At 36.0% G+C, this 26,366-nt stretch overlaps 8 protein-coding genes across 12 annotated transcripts; 7 read left to right on the top strand and 1 right to left on the bottom strand.

Moving 5' to 3' along the window:
• Positions 1-1,094: 1,094 nt before the first annotated feature.
• Positions 1,095-3,111, top strand: LOC110224776 (uncharacterized protein At1g01500). The gene is made up of 2 exons (XM_021011838.1): positions 1,095-2,080; positions 2,449-3,111. The coding sequence occupies exons 1-2, from the start codon at positions 1,328-1,330 to the stop codon at positions 2,680-2,682; spliced, it is 987 nt and encodes a 328-aa protein (XP_020867497.1). The 5' UTR covers positions 1,095-1,327; the 3' UTR covers positions 2,683-3,111.
• A 1,765-nt stretch (positions 3,112-4,876) lies between these two features.
• LOC9325427 (C-terminal binding protein AN) lies at positions 4,877-8,141 on the top strand. Its single transcript, XM_021011837.1, has 8 exons — positions 4,877-5,535; positions 5,720-5,885; positions 6,002-6,132; positions 6,253-7,044; positions 7,152-7,199; positions 7,290-7,403; positions 7,503-7,597; positions 8,043-8,141. Exons 1-7 carry the CDS (start codon positions 4,948-4,950, stop codon positions 7,572-7,574), a joined length of 1,911 nt encoding a protein of 636 aa, XP_020867496.1. The 5' UTR covers positions 4,877-4,947; the 3' UTR covers positions 7,575-7,597; positions 8,043-8,141.
• A 133-nt stretch (positions 8,142-8,274) lies between these two features.
• On the top strand, positions 8,275-10,068 carry LOC110224777 (protein REVEILLE 3). Its single transcript, XM_021011839.1, has 7 exons — positions 8,275-8,591; positions 8,709-8,766; positions 8,885-9,026; positions 9,133-9,249; positions 9,358-9,467; positions 9,546-9,605; positions 9,712-10,068. Exons 1-7 carry the CDS (start codon positions 8,362-8,364, stop codon positions 9,742-9,744), a joined length of 750 nt encoding a protein of 249 aa, XP_020867498.1. The 5' UTR covers positions 8,275-8,361; the 3' UTR covers positions 9,745-10,068.
• Positions 10,069-10,317: 249 nt separating this feature from the next.
• Positions 10,318-11,957, bottom strand: LOC9328123 (agamous-like MADS-box protein AGL28). The gene is made up of 2 exons (XM_002889316.2): positions 11,225-11,957; positions 10,318-10,862 (listed from the first exon to the last, which is right to left on the bottom strand). Exons 1-2 carry the CDS (start codon positions 11,534-11,536, stop codon positions 10,431-10,433), a joined length of 744 nt encoding a protein of 247 aa, XP_002889362.1. The 5' UTR covers positions 11,537-11,957; the 3' UTR covers positions 10,318-10,430.
• Positions 11,958-12,872: 915 nt separating this feature from the next.
• LOC9328122 lies at positions 12,873-13,731 on the top strand. Of its 2 annotated transcripts, XM_021012694.1 has the most exons (3): positions 12,873-12,986; positions 13,065-13,165; positions 13,240-13,731. In XM_021012694.1, exons 1-3 carry the CDS (start codon positions 12,984-12,986, stop codon positions 13,418-13,420), a joined length of 285 nt encoding a protein of 94 aa, XP_020868353.1. In that variant the 5' UTR covers positions 12,873-12,983; the 3' UTR covers positions 13,421-13,731. The 2 variants fall into 2 exon arrangements, with proteins under 2 accessions (XP_020868353.1, XP_020868352.1); XM_021012693.1 differs by having other exon boundaries at positions 12,873-13,165.
• A 1,196-nt stretch (positions 13,732-14,927) lies between these two features.
• On the top strand, positions 14,928-17,987 carry LOC9328120 (probable serine/threonine-protein kinase At1g01540). Of its 2 annotated transcripts, none has more exons than XM_021012687.1 (7): positions 14,928-15,829; positions 16,347-16,451; positions 16,535-16,657; positions 16,749-16,919; positions 17,023-17,152; positions 17,238-17,447; positions 17,533-17,983. In XM_021012687.1, the coding sequence occupies exons 1-7, from the start codon at positions 15,267-15,269 to the stop codon at positions 17,647-17,649; spliced, it is 1,419 nt and encodes a 472-aa protein (XP_020868346.1). In that variant the 5' UTR covers positions 14,928-15,266; the 3' UTR covers positions 17,650-17,983. The 2 variants fall into 2 exon arrangements, with proteins under 2 accessions (XP_020868346.1, XP_020868347.1); XM_021012688.1 differs by having other exon boundaries at positions 15,024-15,829; positions 17,238-17,432; positions 17,533-17,987.
• A 1,289-nt stretch (positions 17,988-19,276) lies between these two features.
• On the top strand, positions 19,277-21,402 carry LOC9328119 (protein BPS1, chloroplastic). 3 transcript variants are annotated; one of them, XM_021012690.1, is made up of 3 exons: positions 19,278-19,403; positions 19,542-19,610; positions 20,168-21,402. In XM_021012690.1, the coding sequence occupies exon 3, from the start codon at positions 20,183-20,185 to the stop codon at positions 21,230-21,232; it is 1,050 nt and encodes a 349-aa protein (XP_020868349.1). In that variant the 5' UTR covers positions 19,278-19,403; positions 19,542-19,610; positions 20,168-20,182; the 3' UTR covers positions 21,233-21,402. The 3 variants fall into 3 exon arrangements, with proteins under 3 accessions (XP_020868351.1, XP_020868349.1, XP_020868350.1); XM_021012692.1 differs by lacking the exon at positions 19,542-19,610 and having other exon boundaries at positions 19,277-19,403; XM_021012691.1 differs by lacking the exon at positions 19,278-19,403 and having other exon boundaries at positions 19,410-19,610.
• Positions 21,403-21,498: 96 nt separating this feature from the next.
• LOC9328118 (mitogen-activated protein kinase 11) lies at positions 21,499-24,035 on the top strand. Its single transcript, XM_021012689.1, has 6 exons — positions 21,499-22,173; positions 22,401-22,530; positions 22,620-22,757; positions 22,938-23,270; positions 23,440-23,623; positions 23,704-24,035. Exons 1-6 carry the CDS (start codon positions 22,010-22,012, stop codon positions 23,871-23,873), a joined length of 1,119 nt encoding a protein of 372 aa, XP_020868348.1. The 5' UTR covers positions 21,499-22,009; the 3' UTR covers positions 23,874-24,035.
• The last annotated feature ends 2,331 nt before the right edge of the window (positions 24,036-26,366 follow it).

The following is a 26,366-nucleotide window of genomic DNA, read 5'->3' as shown; positions in this document are numbered from 1 at the left end:
AAATGATGTTGCTTTCTGAATCATAATTATGGTCTGCTTTTTATAAATATACAAAAGTATATCCATAACTTTTTTTGCAAAGAACCATATAATTTTAGGCTGTATATAGGGGTGTCAAAATGGGTAATCCGACCTGACCCGACCCAAAATTCATATGGGTTCGAGTGTTTAATGGATGGATTTGACCCGACCCATATATTTATATGGCTTGAATTTACGTATCCAAACCCATTATTGTAGAAATCTATTAGCTTAATGGGTTATATGGGTACCCATATATATGTATAATAAAATATATAAATAATAAAAATCCAAAAAAATAACATAAAATTGTAAACCAACAAAAGTTTTTAAATAATAAATTAAAAAAATCTAGTTATTAAAATAGAAAAGCATCCTAAAATCTTAAAACCACAAATCTAAAGAACCATAAAACCAAATAAAAAAGATAGTTGTAAAGAAAAGAAGATATTTTACATATATTTATATAAATTTTACATAATATATTAATTTTTTTTATTTTTTTTTTACATCTTTGGATCGACAAGGCCCGATCCATAGCCAATCCCTACTACGCGGGGTAACGCGACTTAGCGGAGTCGAACTCCGGTGGAAAAGGCGGAGTCAAATGGACTTAACCACTTGACTAAAGGCACATCCCCACATAATATATTAATATAGATATATATAAATTTTACTTTTCAGTTTTGGTTATGAAACCCATGGATAACCCATGACCCTACTGGATTTTACCCATTAAACCCATAACCCTAATAGGATAAGCCACTAAAACCCATTTATATATATGGGTAAAAAAATTCTACCCAAATCCACTAAAATCATGGACGGATTCTGGTAACCCATGGATATTAACCCATTTTGAGATCCCTAGCTGTATAGTTAGTACGAAAAAACAAAATTACAGTAGTTGGTCTAAAATGATTTGCAGCAACTGAGCCTAGTCCATATGTTTAATGCCCATTTAGGGACTCTGTGGAATTTGTGGCCCAGTTATTTTTGTGTGTGTGTGGAAAAAGCCAAAAAAAAAAAAAAAACGGTCACACGTGCGAGACTCACAGGTGGGGGTAATTATCCTGTCGGTTTCTTCTTCTTTGACCCCTCCGTAATTACCTCGTCTTCAAACAAATTTTAATTTTGACCTTTTTTTACCATCCAAAATATCTGAAACCCCCAAAAAACCTAAACAAACAAAAAAAAAAGTTGATGTTCGATTCCCTCATTCATTCTCTGCTTGTTCCTCAAAATCCTTCAATTTCAACCAAATCCAGATTTGCGAATTTGTGTTTTCTTGAATCTATTGTTCTCGATGATTTCGAAAGATCACAATCATCATCAGGATCCTCTGGGTACAACGAAATCGTACAACATGAAAACCTCCGCCGTATCGCCGCCGCCGTCTTCGACATCATCAATTGCGTTGTCTCAATCGGCGTGGCTGGAGGTTCGTTTGTTCTACGTCCGTATCGCTCCTTGCGTCGTTGAGAACGTCCCTGACTTTCTTACCCTCCGTCACCCTCGTCGCGAAACCGGTGCTTCTCTTGAGGTTAACGGCGTTCGCGTTCCTTCGTCTCAGACGGCGTCGCTTAAACTCCGCCGTGACAGAGTCGACCGGGAATCGTCGGAGGTGACGTACGTTAGCACTGAGACCGTTCGCGTTACCGGATGCGTTGATTTCGAGGTTTATGATAACGACGATATGGTCTTGTGTGGGAACCTAGATAGAATCGAAGGTGCTTGGAACAATGGAACTGTGAGTGATCCCAAGACTGGATGGGGCATGGATTGTTACATTGCTATGGGAAACGGACACGTGTCGGGTCCTTCTTCTTCTGCGTTTTTCCAGCCAAAGCTTGGAGTTTCGTCTCCATCCGTCGAGGTTTATATAGCTGGTTGTTGTGGCGGTGTTCCGGTGATATTGACCAAGACGATTCAGGCGAGTCCCAGGAGGAAGGTGGCTAGGCACGTGACACTCGACGCTATCCCTGAGGATGAGGAAGTTGGCAAAGAGCAAGACATTGGTACCATTGGTGATGAATTGGCCCGGCAAAGCAAAGTACAGGTATGATTCGGATTTCTCACTTCTCTGTTTGTTTGATTATTGTCTATGATTTGGATTTAGAACTCTCTGATTGATGTGTCCAAGCCCTTAAGTGGCGATTCTTAACTTGGGATTGAGATTTGAAAACGTTGCTTCTTTCTTCGTCTGGTTTTGTGAGTTATGAATGCTGTAGCAGATATTCAGTTATTAAGACCAATCGCAAGTTTCTGGTGAATTTAGCTCCTGCTTGAATGTTATCTTTGACTCTACAGCTGAATTTGACAATTTTAGATTGTTGACTGATCAGGCATTTAGATATGGTTATAGGTCAATGGTGTTAGAAACTCCCACTTTGTTGGTTCTTTATCTTGTGTGTCTCGTTTATGCAGATGATGGAATCAGAAGTTGATGACTACGATGAGTCTGAGATGAAAATGGCACAGAGATATTACCCTGAAGGGATGTACGTTGATGAGGATGGTCAGCTCTCATGGTTCAATGCAGGTGTCAGAGTCGGAGTTGGGATAGGCCTTGGGATGTGTCTTGGTGTAGGCATTGGAGTTGGATTACTCATGCGTTCGTATCAAGCAACAACTAGTAACCTTCGTAGGAGGTTTCTCTGATCATCACCTACCATAAACTAAAAACCCACTGATACATGTCGAGATCTAAGAATGTTGGCGACATAGTGGGTTATAAAAGAATAGAATTTTGGTAGATAGATGTATAGAGCTTTTGGTTTTCACCAGTTTGTGTCCCTCTTTTCCGTATATATAATCGGCTCTGTTCATATACTTTAGTAGCACAAGAGAGAGTTCATATACTCTAGTCATGTTCTTTTGTTTTTTCGTTTCTTTAATTTGTCTATGTCGTTGCTCTTGTGTAGAAAGAGATTTCGTGTTGTTGTTGTCAAACTCAAACTCTAGAGTTTGTCTTTCGGTTTCTTCAGGTCAGGAAATAATGTGGCATAGGGACAGTACATGTTTCACCTGTATTACTTTGTTTGCAATTAGTTAGTAATTGAATTAAGATATATATGTCCTTTTCTCCAATTATTTCCATTTTCCTGGTGGACATTTTACCAGATTATAAATATATTTTTTTTTCACTGAAAGATTTTCACTATACGGGTTGCCTTTTTGGGATATAGTTTGGAGTTAATTACGGGCTATGGACTTTTGGTGATGGCATTTGGCCCGTAAGCCATTTTCCTGATTGTATTTTGGATTTGCCATTTTTGGACTACCTGAAATTACATTTTTACCCTAGCGAAATCAAAGGAAAAAATCTGTATTTTTCTTTTTTTTTTTTCTTTAATTACATCCCATCTCCAGTTCTCCACTACGCTTCTCTCCTCCTTCTGAAGTCTCTTTCTCATAAAACGCCATTAATTACAGTGATAATGCATACAAGCTCCTCAATCTTCAAGTTCATATCTTGCAATCCATAAAGAAGTTCCGATTCTCCTTTCTCCTGAATGGAACTCTCCGATTGAATCCACTCTTCTGTATTAGGAAATAGTATGCTTACCCTTTAACTCTGCTAATTTACCCATATTTTATCTGTTGGCCCTCTTTTTTCCTTTCCATTTGGGTTTATGCAGTTGGATCTAGGTTTTAGTTTTAAAAAATCTGGATTCATATTAAAAAGAAAAAATCTGGGTTCATACGGAGAAAACGTTTCAGAAGAGTGATCAAACAAACAGTTTAGTGTAGGGCAAGAGCGTCATTTCACAATGCTGATAATGGCAAATCTAAAAACTCATCAACTAAATGGTAAAAATCAAAAATGGTAGCCTAAAAGGGACAAATCTTGTAATAACCCCTATAGTTTGGGATGCTTTTTTTTGAAATCCAAAAGCCGGAAGAAAACAAAGAAATCCCCAAAAAATAAAGTTCTATACACGGAAAACACAAGAAAATATACTAAAGTCAAGTAGTAAAATGTTGGACCGTTGTATAAGCCCAAGCCCTTGTCTAATTTTTTATAGTGAATCGGCGATTTCTTCCGACTACTTAAATCCGCCATGAACACCAATTTAGGTAAGTCTATAACCATGTCACTTTTGAGTGCCGAAGAGAAGAGGAAATAAGAACCTGAAAATAAAAAACACAAATAGTTCACACAAAAAAAAGACACATGTGATCGAAATCACATGAATAATTCAACATGCAACTCTGTTCTATATTTATACATGTCAAGGTATCATCAATATTATCCTTAGAGCCGCATCGTTTCCTTAATACCGTGATAAAACCTATTTTTAGCTCCACACAGCACATGGAATTTGTTACGAGAGTGATATTGGTTAGACACAAAATCAAATCAATTATAATCAAACATAAGCAAATAACTAAGAACAGAAAATAATTTTGTGTGTGTTTAAGAGGTTTCTTCATATCTCTACTTGTGCATGTAGAGTACGTTCATCGATATTAGGAGGATCACCATCAGACAACACCATTGAAGCCTGAGAACTATGGACGGGAAAAGATCTTTCCATTGCTCGTAGCATAAAATAGAAAAAAAATAGGTTAGTGTGTGATTAGAGATAAGTTTTGGATCGGTATATAGTAATCATAGAAATTTGAATATTCTATCAATAAATACTATATCACCGAATCAAACATATTGTATTTTAAATGTCTAGAAGACGGCGTCGTTGAGCCTAAATGTCAAAACGCTGCCGCATTTACCGCGAGCATCAGCAGCATTGGACCAAATAAATATGCCTTTCAATTTGTGAAAATTGTATTTTAGGCCCTGAAAATTATTATAAATGCAATTTAGCCCCTTAATTTTGTCAGAGTTTACAACATTGAACCCTAAATCATTATGTTCCCAAAATCAAAATTTCACTCCTCGAGAGTAGCGAGAAGAAGAAGGAGATGAGCAAGATCCGTTCGTCTGCGACAATGCCACATCGCGACCAGCCGTCACCGGCGTCGCCTCACGTCGTTACACTCAACTGTATAGAGGATTGTGCGCTCGAGCAAGACTCCCTTGCCGGCGTTGCTGGTGTCGAATACGTCCCGCTCAGCCGCATCGCCGATGGTAAGATCGAGTCCGCCACCGCCGTTCTCCTCCATTCCCTCGCGTATCTTCCACGAGCAGCTCAACGCCGACTCCGTCCTCACCAGCTCATTCTCTGCCTTGGCTCTGCTGATCGCGCTGTCGATTCGACTCTCGCCGCCGACCTAGGTCTCCGACTTGTCCATGTCGATACTTCCCGAGCCGAGGAAATCGCGGACACTGTTATGGCGCTCATCCTTGGACTCCTTCGACGGACGCATTTACTCTCACGACACGCTCTATCGGCGTCTGGATGGCTCGGATCGCTTCAGCCTCTTTGCCGGGGAATGAGACGGTGCCGTGGTATGGTTTTGGGTATCGTTGGCAGATCTGTATCCGCTCGGTATTTGGCTAGTAGAAGCTTGGCTTTCAAGATGAGTGTGCTCTACTTCGATGTCCCAGAGGTACGTATGTTGCCAATGTCTCGCTTAGCTTTTACTATCTTAGTATAAACTGACTCTTTAGGGACCAAGAGGCCAAAAATGTGCTAAGTTCTTAGCTCCTACATTCCTAAACTGCTTACTATGATGTCTTCCTTTTGCTTGGATGTTATATTTGTTGTCAATAGTTGCGTTTGCGTCTGTTCAGGGAGATGAAGATCGAATCAGGCCCTCGAGATTCCCACGTGCTGCTCGGAGAATGGATACATTGAATGATCTTCTAGCAGCAAGTGATGTAATTTCGCTTCATTGTGCATTAACAGATGACACGGTTCAGATACTCAATGCAGAGTGTTTGCAGCATATAAAACCTGGTATGAGTTTTCTTGTCTGGTCAGCTAAATGAAGTTTGATTCGCCATGAATGTAAATTGAAGATGAACTTCTGCTTTCTCTCATTCCCTTCAATTCTGGTTGATTTTATGTATTAGGGGCTTTTCTTGTAAATACTGGAAGCTGCCAGCTATTGGATGATTGTGCTGTGAAACAACTTCTAATTGACGGCACTATAGCTGGCTGCGCCCTTGACGGTGCTGAAGGTCCACAATGGATGGAAGCATGGGTATGAATTTCTTTTCCGTTGACTGAACTTCACATTTTTGACTGCCTATTCTCTTGTTACATTATCTTCTTTCTTTCTACTGTTTATCCTGCATCAAATTATATCTTGTTTTCATTGCAGGTGAAGGAAATGCCAAATGTGTTAATTCTACCTCGCAGCGCAGATTACAGTGAGGAAGTATGGATGGAGATAAGGGAGAAGGCCATCTCTATCTTGCATTCATTTTTCTTAGATGGTGTCATACCAAGTAACACTGTTTCTGATGAGGAAATTGAGGAAAGTGAAGCAAGTGAAGAAGAAGAACAATCACCTATCAAACACGAGAAATTAGCAATAGTGGAATCCACCAGTAGGCAACAGGGAGAAAGTACTCTCACCAGCACTGAGATCGTTCATAGAGAGGCTAGTGAGTTAAAAGAATCTCTGAGCCCTGGCCAGCAACACGTTTCTCAAAATACTGCCGTAAAACCTGAAGGAAGACGTAGCAGATCCGGCAAGAAAGCCAAAAAGAGACATTCACAGCAAAAATACATGCAAAAAGCGGAGGGTTCCTCAGGGTTAAATGAAGAAAGTACTTCACGAAGAGATGATATTGCTATGAGTGACACGGAAGAAGTATTAAGTTCCAGTTCTAGATGTGCTTCTCCTGAAGATTCCAGAAGTAGGAAAACACCTCTTGAAGTAATGCAAGAGTCTTCCCCAAGTCAGCTTGTAATGTCAAGTAAGAAGTTCATTGGCAAGTCAAGTGAGCTGCTGAAAGATGGATATGTTGTAGCCTTATATGCGAAAGACCTCTCAGGCCTTCACGTTTCCAGGCAAAGAACGAAAAACGGTGGTTGGTTCCTCGATACTTTGTCCAATGTATCCAAACGGGATCCTGCTGCACAATTCATCATCGCATACAGAAACAAGGTAATATTTTTTTTCTCTCTCTCTCTCTCTCTTCCTTGTCATTTATTTTGCTTACCATGCCAGATAGCCCGTTATAATTGGTTTTGGTGCATGAACTTGTTCTCTAGGACACTGTTGGCTTGAGATCATTTGCTGCTGGTGGGAAGTTGCTGCAGGTACCTCTTACATTACAGAGTGTTACTTCCATTGATAACTCCAAGGTGCTCTTGTGGAAACTAAAAGTGGTTGTGTGTGTGTGTGTGCAGATCAATAGAAGAATGGAGTTTGTGTTTGCTAGCCATAGTTTTGACGTGTGGGAGAGTTGGAGTCTAGAAGGTTCTCTGGACGAATGCCGGCTTGTTAATTGCAGGAATTCCTCGGTAAGTCTCTGTCCTTATACAAAATGGTCCGAAGTTGGAAAACCCTAATTCTTGGAAAGCTGAAATAATTTGTGTCAATGTTGAAAACCAATTTTGTAGGCGGTGTTGGACGTTCGTGTGGAAATATTGGCAATGGTAGGAGATGATGGTATCACACGTTGGATCGATTAAAAAGGAAAACAGTCTCTCCATTTGTGAGTTTCTTTTTTTTTTTTTTTTTTTTTTTTTTTTTTTTTGTAAACCCTCCATTTGTGAGTTTCTCTCTTTTAATTTCTCTTGTTACTTTAACATCCTTAGGATTCACAGACCAAAAACAAAGGCACCCAATTTTTGTGTGTTTGAAACTGTGTCGTGTGGTGTGTAGTTGGTATAACCAACTTATATCTGTAATCATTGTTTCTTTTTATTATTCTCGGATAGCAGAAACATCCGATGAGCTTGTCTTAGAGGGACGTTTGTTGTTGTTTTATGGGTCTGGTCGTGATGAACTTGAAAGTATTGTGTGTTTGGTTAGTATTTTAAAATAGTGTGTGCATTGTATTTGTAAATGCTTCGTTTGTGTTTTAGAAATCATCGTACAGTACTAAAAGCTTGAGCTAAACTACAAAAGAAACTAGACTACATTTTTATTCGAACCAGGGTCCAGCTATCTCGTAAATATGATTACGATCGTCATCCACGTGGCACTTTATATTTAAAGTTGGACGTGGCGTGAGTGTTAGTAGAATGTCCACATGGCTTGTAGTTGTTAGTCCCACGCTCTGAACTAGAGCAACCGGCTCCTTACACGTGTTTGGCTTGAATCCATTTTCCTTTGAGATTACGCTTCTACCCTTGTCTGCCTCTCCCGCTTATATTGCCAGTTCACCACCACGCCACCACTCACACAACACAAGTCTCTCAAGTCACAAACTCTGTTTCAAACCAAAAGGGATCTTTGTGTGTGTTTTCGAGGTTTATGGTGACTGTAAACCCTAGCCAAGCTCATTGTTTACCCATGAGTATGAATCTACCGGGTTACAATACTCTTGCCCACACGGCAACAACGATGCCGGTTTCCATACGGAGCAATACGATGTCGTTTTTTGAGGATCCAACAAAGAAGATTAGGAAGCCTTACACAATCACCAAGTCTAGAGAGAACTGGACGGAGCAAGAACACGACAAGTTTCTTGAAGCTCTTCATTTGTATGTTGACTCGGATTTCACTTCTCTGCCTTCTTTTATCTGATTAATAATATCTTTCTTATTGAATCTTTGAGACTTGTTCTTTCTTCTGATATGATCATGTCTATTTGATTACAGATTTGACCGGGATTGGAAGAAAATCGAGGCCTTTGTTGGATCAAAAACAGTGATACAGGTAATCAATCAAACATATGCATTCCATTCTTTTGTCTGAAATTACATTTTTTTTTTAAGTAATTTTGTGAACTCTGTATCTAAGCTATATGTAACTCTATGTTGGATTGGTTTGGTAGATACGAAGCCACGCACAGAAATACTTTCTTAAAGTTCAGAAGAATGGGACTAAAGAACATTACTTATACAGCACTAATTCGCATCCCTGTAAGCATGGATTAGTGCGTAGCGATGTTAATATACCAACTACTGTGATCAAAGGTAAAATATGTACTGAAGTTTGCTGTGTGTTAATGTAATAATCTGAAGATATGTTTGTTTGTTTGAGTTTTTAATAATGTGAAGGGTAATGAATTTGTGATTGTAGAGGAATTGGGTGGTTCAGAGAACTGTTGCAGCACTACTAGTAGTAGTAGAGATAAGCAGAGAACTCGAACAGTTACAGAGACAAATGACCAAGAAAGTTGTGGAAAGCCACATAGAGGTAAACGATTTTAATTTTGTACAGAGGAAGCTTGAGATTCCGTCTTTGCGAAATTTACTGATTATGAGTTTGTTTGTTTGTTTGTTTGATGTTGGGTTTTCAATTCAGTGACACCGAATTTCGCTGAAGTTTACAGCTTCATAGGAAGTGTATTTGATCCAAAAACAACAGGTCATGTCCAGAGATTAAAGGAAATGGATCCAACAAATCTAGAAACGGTATGAAAAACAAAAACTCTCTGCTCAGGAACATGTCTGGAATCGAAAAATGTCGTTAACACGGGTTTTGTTCAGCAGGTCCTCTTACTGATGAGAAATTTATCTGTAAACCTGACGAGTCCCGAGTTTGAAGAACAAGTAAGAGCTAGTCATCTCTTTGTGACATTTTGACTCTTAGAATACTGAAAGAGAAAACAAAGTATCTTGATGGGCTTACGGTATGACTGCTGTGTGCTTTATGCAGCGGATGTTGATATCATCATACAACGCCAGATAGAATGAGAAGATAGCTGTGGAAGTCTCTAATGGTTGTCTCACTGCCTAAGTGTCGGAGTTACATGTCGAGCTCTCGCTTTCTGTGAGTGGACTAAATGAATGAACCGGTTGTACATACAAGTCACAAGATGACAAGAGTTTGGAATATCTTAGGAGATAGATAAAGCCTGCGTAGAAAGACAGACAGTAGCGTTTGTTTTGTAGTATTCAATGGTTACTTAAGTTTTTTTTTATACGGGATGGACTAGTTAATGACATTCCTAGTTTTGAAAACTACTTGAGAAAGCTGAAGCTTGGTGGAATTATCGGACCAGTCTTTGACGTATATCATAACCAGTCATTGAGCCGGTAGGGAAAAACTTCTCGCAGTAAAAATAAACAAAGTATGACATTAAAGTGTATTCATATTATCATATAGCTTACTCATGTATGAAACTTATCATATAGTTTCAAAAATAGCACCATATACGATTAACATGTAAGATCACAGTAATGAAAATAATAGAAATTCATATTATCATATAGCTTACTCATGTTCCAATTAAAAAACGTCAAAGCTACAAAACACAGAATAACGAAAAGAAACAACAAACCAATTGAGACTTAATTAAAAGTCAGACAACACCAACAACAAAGAAAAGAAAAAAGACAACAACAAACTTTTGGAGACATAAGGAGAGAGATAATCTAATAGTAACGAGGCCCATAATAAGGATGAACTTGTTTGAACTCCTGGTTTTGGATTTGGCAATTGTTGTACCCCGTTGGTGTGCGATTCATAACATTAAATCCAAACGGCAGAGTTTGAACATGAGTAGGCATTCCATTTTGAGTAAAGAAACCCTGGTTTATGGAGATATTACCACCATTCACAGCCTCTGGAGCAGCAGCATTGCTAGAACTTCCTACGTAGAAGTTTGAGTTTGATTGATGAAACAGAGAGGCTCTCTCATTAACTTCCTTCTTCAAATCTTCAAGAGCATGTTTCATGGAAGTTAATTGAGTTAGGTTGAGTTCTTTTAGAGAGTTTGTCCACCACTCCTCAACGTTCTTGATTTCTCTTTCATTTTGGACTAGCCACTCCTTTTTCCTTTGTTCTTTTTCTTTTTCAGCCATCGCCTAAGATAAAATTGTATTTTAAACAATTATATTCATGAATAATAAATGTGTTAAAGAAAACCCATGAATATGTCTTAAACACAAATTGGAACCCACCAAAAATTATATTCTTAATTTACTTTGCTGAGGAAATAAATATATGACGAGACAATTTCTTCTACTGTATAACTTATTAAAAAAAAAAACAAATCTTGGATGTTAAATCAAAGAGAAATTGTGTGTACATCCCAAAGGAGGTTTACCAAATTTTTTCCAAATCAAAAACAACTGTGAAATACTTATATAATATTTATCATCATCAAAATTGAAAAATAAGGGAGTAAAAAAATAGAGATTAGATGTTGCCAACAATTGAAATTTACCTCAGTTAAGGACTCATTGAGCATCTGAATATGGAGCTTTGTGTGGCTTTCATCAAGGTTTGTGTTGTTTTGTCTTAGAACACGTTCTGAAAATTGATCAAGTAAAACATTAACATTTGGATGACCAAAAGAGTATACTTTTCCAGATGGTGAAAAGACGATAATCGCAATTTCTGCATCACATAACGTGCAAAGTTCACTGGCTTTCTTAAAAAGACCAGATCTTCTCTTTGAAAATGTAACTTGAAGGTTTGATTCGTTGGTCATTTTCACAATCTCTATTTTTCTACGGCCAAGATTCTTTCTCGCCATTTTCTAGATGTTTTGACAAAGGTGAATTGATTGGAAAAAAAAAAAAAAGGTGAATTGATTGTATTAGTGATAATAGGTATTTGTATTTATAGACTAAATTTTACAAAATATGTTTGGAGTTTTATAAGTAAATATTTTTTTCCTATTTTTATTATTAGAAATACAATTATAAATTACCATTCTAGGAGTAAATAATGGTTTACACATTTTGTCAATAAGAGGTATATAATTATTATATTTTAGCTGTTACATTTTCATTTAATTATTATATTAGTTTACAACCTGTCATTTTTCTAAAAATAAATTTTGGGATATTATTTTTATTACCACCTCTCAAATATAGGTATTAATGATTGGGAAAAGGATATGCACATATCTTTTTTTAATATGGTTATCTTCCATTATTTTTTCAATAATCAATATCCTTTTAAAAAAAAAATTTATTCATCAAACTAATAAATTCTGAATTTTTTTGGTTTTATTTATCTGAAGTGTTCAAAAATTTATATAGAGTTCAAATAATACATAAATAAATTATTATGCCCAACTTAATTTTTAGAGCAAATTGAAATAGTTTAATGGAGAGTAGTATGATTTAGTTTTGATAGTATAAATAGAAATTTAAGTTGAATCGCCGACTTTCAAAGTTTTTATTGCATATTTAGTAATAGTTGTTTGATATTTTAATTGTGATCGCCGACTTTTTAAGTTTCTTTTGAGATAAAAATAATTAAATTAGATACATATCTAATATTTTGACCGCCGAATTTTCAAGGTTTTTTTTTTGGATGTTTAAAAAAATCCAACTATCCATGTAAATTAGTTGTCTGATATTTTAAATTTTCATTACGTGAAAACATGTTAAACTTATGACACCTCAAGACTTACGGACCAAAAGGATGGGATGCTAAGTCGAACTTGTTTTCAACGTTTTTAAATATAACATTTAGTTTTGTTTTTAGTTATTAAGTTTATTTTTAGTTTTAAGTTTTTAAAATTTTTTTATTTAAAATATAATTTTTGAAATCTGTTTAAAACACAACTATGTGTTAAATTTTCATTACGTGAAAACATGTTAAACTTATGACTCCTCAAGACTTACATACCAAAATGACGGGACGCTAAGTCGAACTTGTTATCAACGTTTTTGAAATTTAACACTTAGTTTTGTTTTTAGTTATTAAGTTTTTAAAATTTAGTTTTAAATTAGAAAATTCAAAGTGAAAAATCAAAATCTTTATTAAAAAAAAAGAAATAAAGAAAGTAAATACCTGGAGTTGGGCCGTCACAGTGAAGCCCATTGCCCAAACTCTGATTTTCTATCTTCTTCAGCCGCGACTCCATTATTCTTCTAAAGCCATCGAAAGTCGAAACTACTAGCTTTTCATTGTCCCTCTCTTCGCTATCCTCTTCTTCGTAATCTCCTTCGTCCGCGTATGATGAATCCATGGTAACGAATTACCAAGAACGGTGAAATTAGTGGAGATCCGACATGAAATCGTTCTCAATAATTGACTTGTCTTTGCAGAGATCATCGGCTAATTTCAGTGTCGGAATTGATCATCTGATTCACGATCTCGATCCTCTCTGCAAGACATTGGCAGAGCTTTGCTGCGGAAGAAACTACAGGTATTAATTGAACTTGTTTTGTCAAAGTTGTTTTAGAATATTCTGAGTGGTTTGTATTAAAAATTGTGTTGCAGGCAATGTTGGCTTCTCCAAAAGCATAATAACCAGTTCATGAAGCAGAAGCAGATTCTCAGAACAACAGACGTTGACATCAGGCTACCATTGCTAGTTCATGTTTCGAGAGAGAAGCGGCCTGGTTACATTGATCCACAGATAACAAAGATTGGTGTCGTTGTACGTGTTTTGATCAGCTGAGAGTATTAATCAGAGATAAAGCAAGTATCAAGCGCACAAGTGAAAGGCAAGGAAAAAGAGACAGATTGTTGAAGTGAAGAAACACCATGTGACACAGATTTGGAACACTCCAGCTCGGGAGTAAGGTCAGAGACCAACACATGAAAACATACTATAGTCATACAAGTCAATCTAAAATTACACAAAAATTCTGATACAAATAGGAGCAGCAACTCCATAAGGTTAAAACCAAAACAAAACCAGAGATTGATAAATAGGATGTAAACAGGTGTTAAAGTAACAGGTAGCTTATGAGATAAGCCAACAGTGTCGCAAAGCCTGAATTCACTTTCTGCCTAAGAAAAACGAAATGTCCAAATACAATATATCAACTTTGGACATTAGATACCATAGGCAATCTTAACCACAACACAACGATTGAAGAACAACAATCTGCAATTTCAGCCGAAAGATGGTGATCTAGTGATTTTAATAATCATCGAATAATCATTGAATTTGACATAATTTCATCATTGATTGCATAGAGAAACTAAAAAAAAAAAAACAAGATAAAGAGGTCAGATGGTAGTGCATGTCATTGTATCAACACTGTATTTCAGATTTGCAGACGTATGGAATTATATCCTCATTCCAATTCAAATTATTTAAAAACTTTGAAACAGATACCACAAAACCAAAGAAAGAAACACCAACCCTATCATTTAAAGAGGTCATTGACTTGTTGGAATACAAATTTATTGTAATTTCTTACTACATTACTGGAGTACTTGTTTGGAGCAATAATGGGTTTTCTCTTTTAGCCCCACCTAAACCCTTTTTAGGAGGAAACCTTGATTATTCGTGCGTGGCTACACTAAAAAATTATTCTCTCATTAATTGCTCTAGTTTTAAAAGCAAACCAAACTTTTTGAAAACAAATACGTCTACTAGTATTATGAAACATTAATTTGACCTCCGAAATTTCAACGAATGATTTACGATCCATCTAGTCGGAGATACCAATTTTTGATCCACCATTAAAACTGTAACTTTTTGAGGATGAATGATGATCGAGGACTTCATCACCTTGACTTTCAGTTTCAATCTTGTATTTACTTACATAAATAAATCAAATACTGCACATATTATCAGATTTGTGTGTTAATAATATGACATAACAAAATGTTCTTCCTAGGCATATATAGAAAACAAATAGTATTTTTTTATGAACCAATAATAATGTGTAGCACAAGCAAACAAATGATTTTGGTGCACTCATGTCCCCATAACAAAAGTAAACTCAATAATTATTCCATGAGTATGTTTATATCCATATAAAATTTGCAATTAAATAATCAAACGTTAAGGTTCAATTATAGTCAAAACAAGAACTAAAACGCTAACCAATGTGTAACCCACAGATTGGTTAATAACACTGAACCGTACCTTATCATACCACCCCAACGGCTATCGACATCGATTTATTACCAAAAACTCCTCAAAACTATATAAAAGGCTCTCCCATATTCCACTTTCCTGAAAAGGGCAAAATAGTCATTTCAGGTAACCTTCTCTCACCGTCACCACACATGCAATTACAACACTCAGACAGGAACTCAAAAAGACAGCTCATTCAATACATCAACACAGATCACTCCAAAGCCTTTCTCTTTAAATTCGTTCGTTTATTTACTTTATCAATTTAATCTTTTACAGTATTTGTTTTTCCTCGATTCCTTGTTTTCGATTCAACATTCGATGCGGTGACAAAGCACAGATTTTGGCCGGAAAGTTTTGTGTTTTCCGGCGAGATATGCGAAGAAACCGGAATAATCTGTAACGGAATCTAAGGAAAAGTTAAAGTGCGATGTCGGTGTACGACGCTGCTTTCCTAAACACTGAGCTTTCGAAACCGACATCGATCTTTGGTCTCCGGCTATGGGTCGTTATCGGAATCTTACTCGGATCTCTAATTGTCATTGCCCTCTTTCTTCTCTCCCTCTGTCTAACTTCTCGCCGGAAAAATCGAAAGCCGAGAGCCGATTTCGCTTCCGCCGCCATCGCTACGCCGCCGATTTCTAAGGAGATTAAAGAGATCGTTCCTGCGCAGACGCAGTCTGTTCCGGCGGAGATCCAAGTCGATATCGGGAAGATCGAACATCGAGTGGTGTTTTCAGATCGAGTATCGAGTGGTGAGAGTAGAGGAACAGCGAGTGCAAGTGAAACGGCGTCGTATTCTGGCAGTGGAAATTGTGGGCCGGAGGTTTCGCATCTTGGATGGGGACGATGGTATACTCTGAGAGAGCTTGAAGCGGCCACGAATGGGCTTTGTGAAGAGAATGTAATCGGAGAAGGTGGTTACGGGATTGTGTATCGTGGCATTTTAACTGATGGAACCAAAGTCGCTGTCAAGAACTTGCTTAACAATAGGTAAAGCAAAATCTTCAATTTTGATTCTCTCAAATTGGGTTTTAGGTATTCTTTGATTTTTGTATTGGTTTCATTCTAAAGATTCATCCTTTACTCAATTTCTAGATAAAGGGTTTTAGGTATTCTCATTCGAAAGTTTGATCCTTTACTCGATTTTAGATTGGGGTTTTAGGTATTACCAGTTGGGGGGTTTTGCAATTTGTATTGAAGTTTGTCTCTGATTCTCTACCTTGTCCTGTAATGTGCTTAGATCCATAAAGTAAATGCTTCTGGATATTTATGTAGATGGTTAAGAGTGATCGTGATCAGAGTCCTTCTCTTATTTAACTGCATTGCCTATGAGTTGTGGTCCTGAAAGTTGTTGTTATTATTGAATTTTATGTATGTATAGGTTATGTCATGGGTCACATGTGGTTTGGATGGGTAACGTCTTTACTAATAATAGCACTATGCTTCTGGATTTTGATCTCTGTGATCTGTAGTAACATTTGTAGTTGGTGTGTCTTTTGATTGCCAGGGGCCAAGCAGAGAAGGAATTCAAAGTAGAAGTGGAGGTCATTGGGCGTGTACGGCACAAGAATCTCGTTAGGCTTTTAGGGTATTGTGTCGAAGGTGCATACAGGTATATATAACGCTGCTCGTATTTCTTTTCCGGTGGTGTTACGAAAGGAATGTTGTGATCTAAAACCGGGTTCGTTACTACAGGATGCTCGTGTATGACTTTGTCGATAATGGTAATCTGGAGCAATGGATTCACGGTGATGTTGGCGATGTCAGCCCGCTGACTTGGGATATCCGTATGAATATTATACTCGGGATGGCCAAAGGGTAAGAATACCTTTTGAGTTGTTAGATTCATCTTGCTATCCTCTATGGTTTATTGGCTGTTAGTTTATGTAAATCTTTGTTATATCTGCAGATTGGCGTATCTACACGAGGGTCTTGAACCAAAAGTTGTTCATCGGGATATAAAATCAAGCAATATCTTGCTTGATCGCCAATGGAATGCTAAGGTTTCGGATTTTGGACTTGCTAAGCTCTTGGGTTCCGAGAGCAGTTATGTTACTACCCGTGTGATGGGAACTTTCGGGTAAAGTCTTAAACTCATTCACTCTCTCCTGCAATCTGCAAGACAGTCTTTAGGAATCTGAATATTAGGAAATAACTTTTACTTTGCGGGTTGATTTGTTTAGTTATGTAGCACCGGAATATGCTTGCACCGGAATGTTAAACGAGAAGAGTGATATCTATAGCTTCGGAATATTAATCATGGAGATAATCACAGGAAGAAATCCGGTTGATTATAGTCGGCCTCAAGGAGAGGTATTTGATTAGAATATTGAACCAGCCTTGTTTTAATCCCCTCTATATTTTTGTAAATGGTCTTATTTTGTATGTGTGGTTGTAGACAAATCTAGTGGATTGGCTGAAATCAATGGTAGGAAACCGAAGATCAGAAGAAGTAGTTGATCCGAAAATACCCGAACCACCATCCTCCAAAGCTTTAAAACGGGTGCTGCTTGTAGCTTTGCGTTGCGTAGATCCTGATGCAAACAAGAGACCTAAAATGGGTCATATCATACATATGCTTGAAGCCGAAGATGTACTCTATCGCGATGTATAGAAAGCATTTGTTGCCTTTACGTTTTTACATTTCTTTAGATGTTCGAAAATTGTCTAAAGCTTGGATGATATTTTTGCAGGAACGTCGAACAACTAGGGACCATGGAAGCCGGGAGAGACAAGAGACAGCTGTAGTTGTTGCGGGTAGTGAAAGCGGCGAGAGCGGTTCACGGCATCATCAGCAAAAGCTAAGATGAAAAAAGAGTCACTTAGGTTAAGCGACTTTCCATCTCACACGACCATTATATTTCAATTTTTTTTTCCGGTATATTATTGTCTCACTTACATACATAATATTTTCATTCTTTGGCTCTTCGAGTCTTGGCCTTACGAATTAACTTTCTTCTTCTTTGTAACCTTTTGTCAACGATGCACATTCACATGTCACTTGCTAGATATTGTAATATGTAATGTTTGGACCGACCCTGAAGCTATGTTCGGCCCGTAGCACGAGCACGGGATTGGTCGATGGATCAAACTTATCGCTTTAGAACTGGTATGGGACAAGATGGACCCAGAAGGATTCTTTTATTTAGCTCACGTGACTGTGTTTCCAAACAATTGTTTATTCATAAATTATCTTGATTATGGATGGACCTAGTTGTGGTTATCATCTTGAAAATTGTCAAGTTGCAAGAATTTAAAAACAGGTAGAATATTAAATTTATAATCAAAGTTGGGTAACTTGCTTGCTTCGTTAACACAAGATAAGTGCACACTTGTCCTCGACCGACGACCGGAATCTATATTCTCGTGTAGGAGGAAAACGTAGACTTAGAGATAATTGTAGAAACTAGAAAGTAACATTACGAATACAAATATAGTTATCCAAGTCATTCCGTTTTATGATACATTGCTATTTCTTAAAGAAAAACTAAACCACCCAAACAAAACTTTTTGTGCGAGGAGAAAGAGTAAAATATGTGTATGTATTGCGTACACAAACGTCAAAATGTATACATACATGCAGTGCCGGTCCGAGCATTTGTGAGGCCCTACACGAAAAATAAAATGAGGCCCAACATATTTATAAGTTTTAGGACTAAAATTTTTTTTGACCTATTTTTAGTAAATTATACAAAATAATGATATTTTGAATATTATTACATTCAAATTTAATTGTTTGGGCCCTATTTTATTTATTTTTTTCGAAAAAAACTTTAGTTTCTACCAAATATTTTCATTTTATGGAACTTTTTACAAAAAAAAAAAAAACCTTTAAAAAAAAAAAAAATTGTGGTGCCCCAAGCCACTGCTTGGGTGACCTGTCCTGCGGGCCGGCCCTGCATACATGCATCTTTTAATATAGTTGACAAAAAATTGTATGAAGGAAATTATCATCACCAACAAAAAGTACTTCGCATATATTGCGTTGGATTAAAAGATAGATGTACATATAAATTGTTGTTAACATGCCGTCGTTTAATCTAACATGAGAGATATTTTCATTTCATTTAAGATAATGTCACTTACAAATACATACGTCTTTTGCAATGGGCCACTAAGCTAATTACTCTTTGAAAAGTCATTATAGAAATAATCATTAACAAATATGAAGAAAATACCACTAATAAAGGTAGTTGAATGATTGAATTTTCACACTGAAGATCAGAACCTTTTGAGCCGTTGGATCCGCTGGCTATAATTGACTTTTTCCTCTCTGGTGTAGTACCTGAATTGAATTGAACAACAAACACATCGTAACCGTACACGCATAGATCTGTCATATAGTGTTCCGTCACAGCTCCGTAACTGAAACATAATCTCTTCCTATCACTATCGACTACCAAATCAATGACAAAACCTAATTACTTATTTTTGTCCCATTGTTTTCTTTAATGGTTTGTTATCTGCAGAAATACGGCAACTTTGTGTTTAGTCATATAAGAACAACGCGTTACAAACTTCTCTCATCTTTCCTGGAAATTCCTGTCCACAAAATTCAGTTTCGGTATGAACACTGACCCTTGATCTCATGATCTTGTCATAGTTTCTCTATTGATTAAGATTTTCTCTCTATTACACGACTCTTTTGATTTTTTTTTTTCCTTTAATTTTCGGTCTCTTATTTCTTATCTTCTTTGCTCAGAAACCTCTATCAGTCGCGAATTCAAGTTTCATAGTTTTTGTCGACGGATCTATCTCTTTCTTTCTTTAGGTGAGTTTCGATTACTCTTTTCGGCTTAATAGTTTTTCTACGCTTCATGTTATTGTTCTTATGACTATCTTGTGTTGGATTTGATGTCTTTGAACTCTTTTCTTTGTGAATTTCGATATTGGTTACTCAGATCTCAGATTTTAAGATCTGGGTTTTGCTTTTTATATAGAAGAATTTTTTTTTTTTTTTTTGGTGAACCCTGAAATTGGAGATAGCTCTTGCCTCATAGGTCTTGGATCTATTGGTTTTAAAACTTTTTAGATCTTGGGACTACAATTTTATTTTGTTGGTTGACTTTTATATGAGTTTCGATTTGATGTTGTTTGTGTTTCTTTATATTTAGAGGTTTCATTACCTTTGTTGTTAGATCTGTTGAGAAAAGAAAGATCCATACTTGAAGATCCAAAAGACAAGAGAAATGGCTTTGAAAACATTTGATCTTTGTATTGGATATGTAGTATGGATCCAGAATATAATCAATGTAATAATGTTTTTTGTTTTATGGTATGTGACAATTGATGTGTTATCTTTTTCTTCTTCTCTCTTTTTGTTTTCAGTTGAAACTTATCTGAATGGCTCGTCCACAAGACCCTCCACGTGGTTTCTTCCCTTTTGGAAACCCGTTCAAGAATCTATCTTCAAAGAACTCGGTACTCTCCCCAAAGCTTCTCTCACTCTTGAACAATTTTGAGACCAACTTAGCATCTTCTATTAGTAAGCTTGTCCCTAAGGAAAAGAGCCAAATCCTGACTGTTTCATGGATGAAACAAGCGATGGAATCTCTTTGCGAGACACACAATGGTATCAAGACCCTTATAACCGATCTAGAGCTTCCAGTTTCAGATTGGGAGGATAAATGGGTTGATGTCTATCTTGACATTAGTGTGAAGCTTCTTGATCTCTGCAATGCCTTTAGTTCAGAGCTAACCCGTCTCAACCAAGGTCATCTCTTACTCCAGTTTGCTTTGCATAACTTGGAGGCAAACTCTCCTCACAATCTGTTGAAAGCTCAATCATCACTTGACAGCTGGAAGCAACACATTGTTTCCAAGAACCCAAGAATCGAAAATTGTCGCGCAATCTTGAGCAGCCTTGTTCAGACCTTGAATCTCCCCAAGGTGAAAAACTCGGCTAAAGGGAAAGTCTTGATGAGAGCTCTATACGGTGTAAAGGTTAAGACCTTATACATCTCTGGTGTTTTTGCTGCAGCGTTCTCAGGTTCATCGCAGAATCTGATGTACCTAACCGTCTCACACGAGCTTCCATGGGCACAATCCTTCATGGAAATGCAGAACACCATGAACGCAGAAATCAAGAACATATTTTTATCAGACGGGTTAACGGTTCTGAAAGAGCTCGTGGCAGTTGATTCAGGTGTTAAGAAACTCTACCCTGCGATCCAACAAGGATCAATAGATCCCATATCGCTGCAGCCACTGAAGGACTCGGTCACAGAATTATCGAATGGGCTAGATCTTGTTTCGAAAGAAGTCGATTGTTTCTTCAAGATTCTGTTAACGGGGCGAGACACATTACTAGAGAACCTAAGGTCGATAGGTGTATCAACCCTACAGGCAACATCGCCAAAAAAGGCTGCCGGAAAAAATTACAGAGGATTCTGATAAACAAGTATTGTGTGTATAGATGGTTTAACTTTAAGTGTTCCATCTTCTTGGTATTGAATGTATTATTATTATTATTATTAGGTGTTTGTGATATCTTCTTAGTCGTTTGTATGAGATGCTTTGAAAGTACCAACTTACCTATATATATTATGAATATCTTGAAGCCATGAAGATCCTAACATTTATCAACTGCTGCTAGATCGTATAATCAACAGTTAGGTCGAAAATGTGAGTTTTTGGTCTAGGATTTTTGGTTTGATATGATTTTGGTCTTTAGAAGATTTATTTAGACGTTAGACAATATTACCGGTTTGATTTTCTTATTAGCTAGATTATTATTTCAGTTACGGTTTATTCTCGGTTGTGAAAAGTGAAGTTGAATTTTAGTTATTTCTTTCCGGTTCGGTTTGGTATTTGGATTGAGGTTTCCGGTTACATTGACTTTAGACCAACAATATCAAGTCGTCGTCGTCGTCGTCCTCAGAGAAAAGACGAAGAAAAAAGCAAATGTCGTGTGTTGATTTTCACTCACGGCCCGGGTCGTCCGAGAAGACTCTTCTTCTTCTGATTTGCCCTTCAAAAGATCCAAACTTTCACACGTTTTCCTTTTCCCTCTTTTTAAACTCCACATACAAAGAAGTCTCAACACGCCAAAATCTCCTCCTCCTTCTTTTTTACGCCTTTCTCTTCCCGCGTTATAGCTCTCTGTTTTCATCTAAGATTAGTTCAATTCATAATCTTTGAGTTTTAATTTTTGTTGGAAGGAAGAGAGAAATGTCGGTAGAGACAACATTCTTCGGTGATGACAGCAACAGAGGAGTGAGTATCAACGGTGGTCGTTATGTTCAGTATAATGTCTATGGAAACCTCTTCGAAGTTTCTCAAAAATATGTTCCTCCTCTTCGTCCTATCGGCAGAGGCGCTTCTGGCATCGTCTGGTTAGTTAGTACCTTAAAATCTGATTTTGAGTTCTTAACTTTAGAGATGAGAGATTTTGTTATTTAGGTCTGTGCTCAAAACTTGTGATTTCTCATTACTAGTAAAATTTTTGTATCATTTCTATGTTTTGATTGGTTTTGAAATTTTGGTACTTATCTCACTGAAAGATCATTGTGGTAAATACAAGTTTTGAAGGATCATTTCTTGATATGTATGATTTATTTAGTGCTGCATGGAATTCGGAGACGGGTGAGGAAGTAGCGATCAAGAAGATTGGTAATGCTTTTGGCAACATTATCGACGCTAAGAGAACTTTGAGAGAGATTAAGCTTCTTAAGCATATGGATCATGACAATGTAAGCTTTGTCTTGTTTACTCTCAACATGTTTTCACCTTTTTCTTGTAAATTATCTGATTGTGGAGTTGATCATGTTTAATCTCACAGGTCATTGCCATTAAAGACATAATAAGACCACCGCAGCCAGACAACTTCAATGATGTTCACATTGTCTATGAGTTAATGGACACTGATCTTCACCACATTATACGCTCTAACCAACCATTAACTGATGATCATTCACGGGTACGCATAAACCTCTTCGTGCTTCTTATACTCTAGCTCAAGTATCTTCTATATAGTTCAAAGTTTCAATCTTTAGATAGATTTAGTTATACTCGGAGATTAGGGTATCAGAATCTTTTTGGTCTGAAGGCTCTGAAGTTGTGGTTTTGATGTATAATCATAGACTCCATGTTTGTGCAGTTCTTCCTGTATCAGTTGTTGAGAGGACTCAAGTATGTGCATTCAGCTAATGTATTGCATCGTGATTTAAAACCAAGTAACTTGCTCCTGAATGCAAATTGTGACCTCAAGATTGGGGATTTTGGGCTTGCAAGGACTAAATCAGAGACAGACTTCATGACAGAATATGTCGTTACACGTTGGTACCGAGCTCCAGAGTTACTCCTTAATTGCTCAGAATACACTGCAGCTATCGATATTTGGTCTGTCGGTTGTATACTCGGTGAAATAATGACCAGAGAGCCGTTATTTCCGGGCAGAGATTATGTTCAGCAGCTTAGACTCATCACTGAGGTAAATTTTTACTTCATCAGTTGTAATGACCGCATATGTTTCCAAATTTCCAATTCTTTGTTTTCTTCAACATTTGAACTATCCTGTTACTCTGTTTTTTCTGTTTTGGTTCTGTTTTTTGTAGTTTTATGAACAAACTCAGATATGGTTCATATTTTTCAATACACAGCTTATAGGCTCACCAGATGATTCAAGCCTAGGATTCTTAAGAAGCGACAACGCTAGAAGATACGTAAGACAGCTTCCACAGTATCCAAGACAAAACTTTGCCGCTAGATTCCCAAACATGTCGGTTAATGCAGTTGATTTGCTGCAGAAAATGCTCGTCTTTGACCCAAACAGACGCATTACAGGTAAAGAAGACGAAAACCTATGTTGCTTTTCTCTTTTGATTTTTCTTTTTATGATAGTTATGAACTTCTTTGAGTTGCAGTCGATGAAGCTTTGTCCCACCCTTACTTAGCACCGCTACACGAAAATAACGAGGAACCTGTGTGTGTGAGTCCGTTCCGTTTTGATTTCGAGCAACCTTCATTGACGGAAGAGAACATCAAGGAGCTTATATACCGTGAATCAGTCAAGTTTAACCCTCAAGATTCTTAGTGTGTGAGACTTTAAGAGAATCTTGAAAAGAAACTCAAAAGAAGCTTTACCTTCTCTGTTTGTTCATTGAATTTCTGATATAGTGAAGTCTGTAATATAAAAACAAAAGAGTCTGTAATATGAAACAAATAAAGTTTTTACCTCGACCTTGTTTTGCAGACATATAAGCCTTCTCTCTCAAGTTACAAAATACAAATTATGAACAAAGAAGAAACATTTCAAATAAATTTTGGCCCAACACTAGTCTTAGTACTGAAATGATTTAATCTCATGCCTTAAATCCTGTTTTTTCAGATTTAATTTCAGCTCTTATTGACTACGTTTTGTTATTTTCTTCAACATAACACGACTAAAAAAGAAAAAACATATCACGAATATGAAGTAGGTTATGGTATGGCTAAAACAAGAGAGTAGGTTATGGGTATCACCTAGATATTCTATCTTTTTCTTTTTAAAATTTACTCGGTTTATTATGAAAAGTGAAATAGATATCGATACAAAATCAAATAAAGTATAATCAAACATAACTAAAAATATCAAGTAATTACCAAAAATAAGCATTGATCATTCGCATATGGTAGATTTGACCGGTGCTAATAGATACAGTCAAATATTTTCATGCCATTTCTTTGTTTGTAAATAACTAAATAATTATTCTTATTCCCTTAATTAAAAATAAATTAATAGTTTGACACGAATAACGACTAAATAATGCCTTTTCCATAAGATCGATAAAGACTAAAATAATGATAATAAATTAAAATAAATAATCGTTTCATCTGCTCCATCTCCTTTAAGAGCTTTTAATTTCTTCTTTGAAACCTCCCCACAGTGACTCACCACCACGACAAGAAAAAAAAGGAAAAACCAAAACCCAAGTAAAACGGCGTAGTTTCGGTTACTTCGTCGTCGTCTTCCTCATTCGCCGAAAGTTATAGTTATTTCCCGCCATGGGAGACGATAAGAAAGATCAAAAGCAGCTTTCTTCATACTTGAAAGCTAAAAACATTTCATGTAATTCACATTATTCATTTTATTGGCTGATGTCGAAGCTAATCTTCTTAAAATTTATCCCTTAAAATTTTAGTTATATGTAAAACTAAATTGAACCTATAACATCTCTTAGGGTATAGATGATATTGTATCCAATTATTTTATACAAAATTAAAAAATTTAACATTTATAAAAAAAAACAAGAAAAAAAAACATTTTAAAAAACAAGTGTTAAAAATTTAATTATGTGTAAACCATATTGAACCTATAACACCTCTTAGGGGTTTGGATGTTGTATCCAATTAACTAAAATTTAACACATAAAAAAACAAAAACAAAAAAAATTTTTAAAAAAACAAGTGTTAAAATTTTAATTATGTATAAACCATATTGAACCTATAACACCTCTTAGGGGCTTGGATGTTGTATCAAATTAGTTTACACTAAAATTAAAAAATTTAACACTTATCAAAAAAAAGAAAAAAAAAACAAAACATTTAAAAAAGAAATACAAGTGTTAAAATTTTAATTATGTATAAACAATATTAAACCTAGAACACCTCTTATGGGTCTAGATGTTGTATCCAATTTGTTTACATAACATTAAAAAAATTAACACTTTTAAAAAAAGTAAAACATTTAAAAAAAAAATAGTGTTAAAATTTTAATTATGTGTAAACCATATTGAACCTAGAACACTTTTTAGGGGTTTGAATGTTGTATCCAATTAGTTTACACAAAATTAAAAAATTTAACACTTATCAAAAAAAAAAGAAAAAAAAATCAAAACATTTTTAAAAAAATAAAAGTGTTAAAAATTTAATTATGTGTCAACCATATTGAACCTATAACACCTCTTAGGGGTTTGGATGTTGTATCCAATTAACTAAAATTTAACACATAAAAAAACAAAAACAAAAATTTTTTTTAAAAAAACAAGTGTTAAAATTTTAATTATGTATAAACCATATTGAACCTATAACACCTCTTAGGGGCTTGGATGTTGTATCAAATTAGTTTACACTAAAATTAAAAAATTTAACACTTATCAAAAAAAAGAAAAAAAAAACAAAACATTTAAAAAAGAAATACAAGTGTTAAAATTTTAATTATGTATAAACAATATTAAACCTAGAACACCTCTTATGGGTCTGGATGTTGTATCCAATTTGTTTACACAACATTAAAAAAATTAACACTTTTAAAAAAAGCAAAACATTTTAAAAAAAAATAGTGTTAAAATTTTAATTATGTGTAAGCCATATTGAACCTAGAACACCTCTTAGGGGTTTGAATGTTGTATCCAATTAGTTTACACAAAATTAAAAAATTTAACACTTATCAAAAAAAAAAGAAAAAAAATCAAAACATTTTTAAAAAAATAAAAGTGTTAAAAATTTAATTATGTGTCAACCATATTGAACCTATAACACCTCTTTGGGGTTTGGATGTTGTATCCAATTAGTTACACAAAATTAGAAAATTTAACACTTATCCAAA

Source organism: Arabidopsis lyrata (genome assembly GCF_000004255.2).
Source record: "Arabidopsis lyrata subsp. lyrata unplaced genomic scaffold ARALYscaffold_1, whole genome shotgun sequence".
Classification (NCBI taxonomy): Eukaryota; Viridiplantae; Streptophyta; class Magnoliopsida; order Brassicales; family Brassicaceae; genus Arabidopsis; species Arabidopsis lyrata.
Note: the sequence above shows the minus strand (reverse complement) of the source record. Positions and strands in the feature narration are given on the sequence as shown.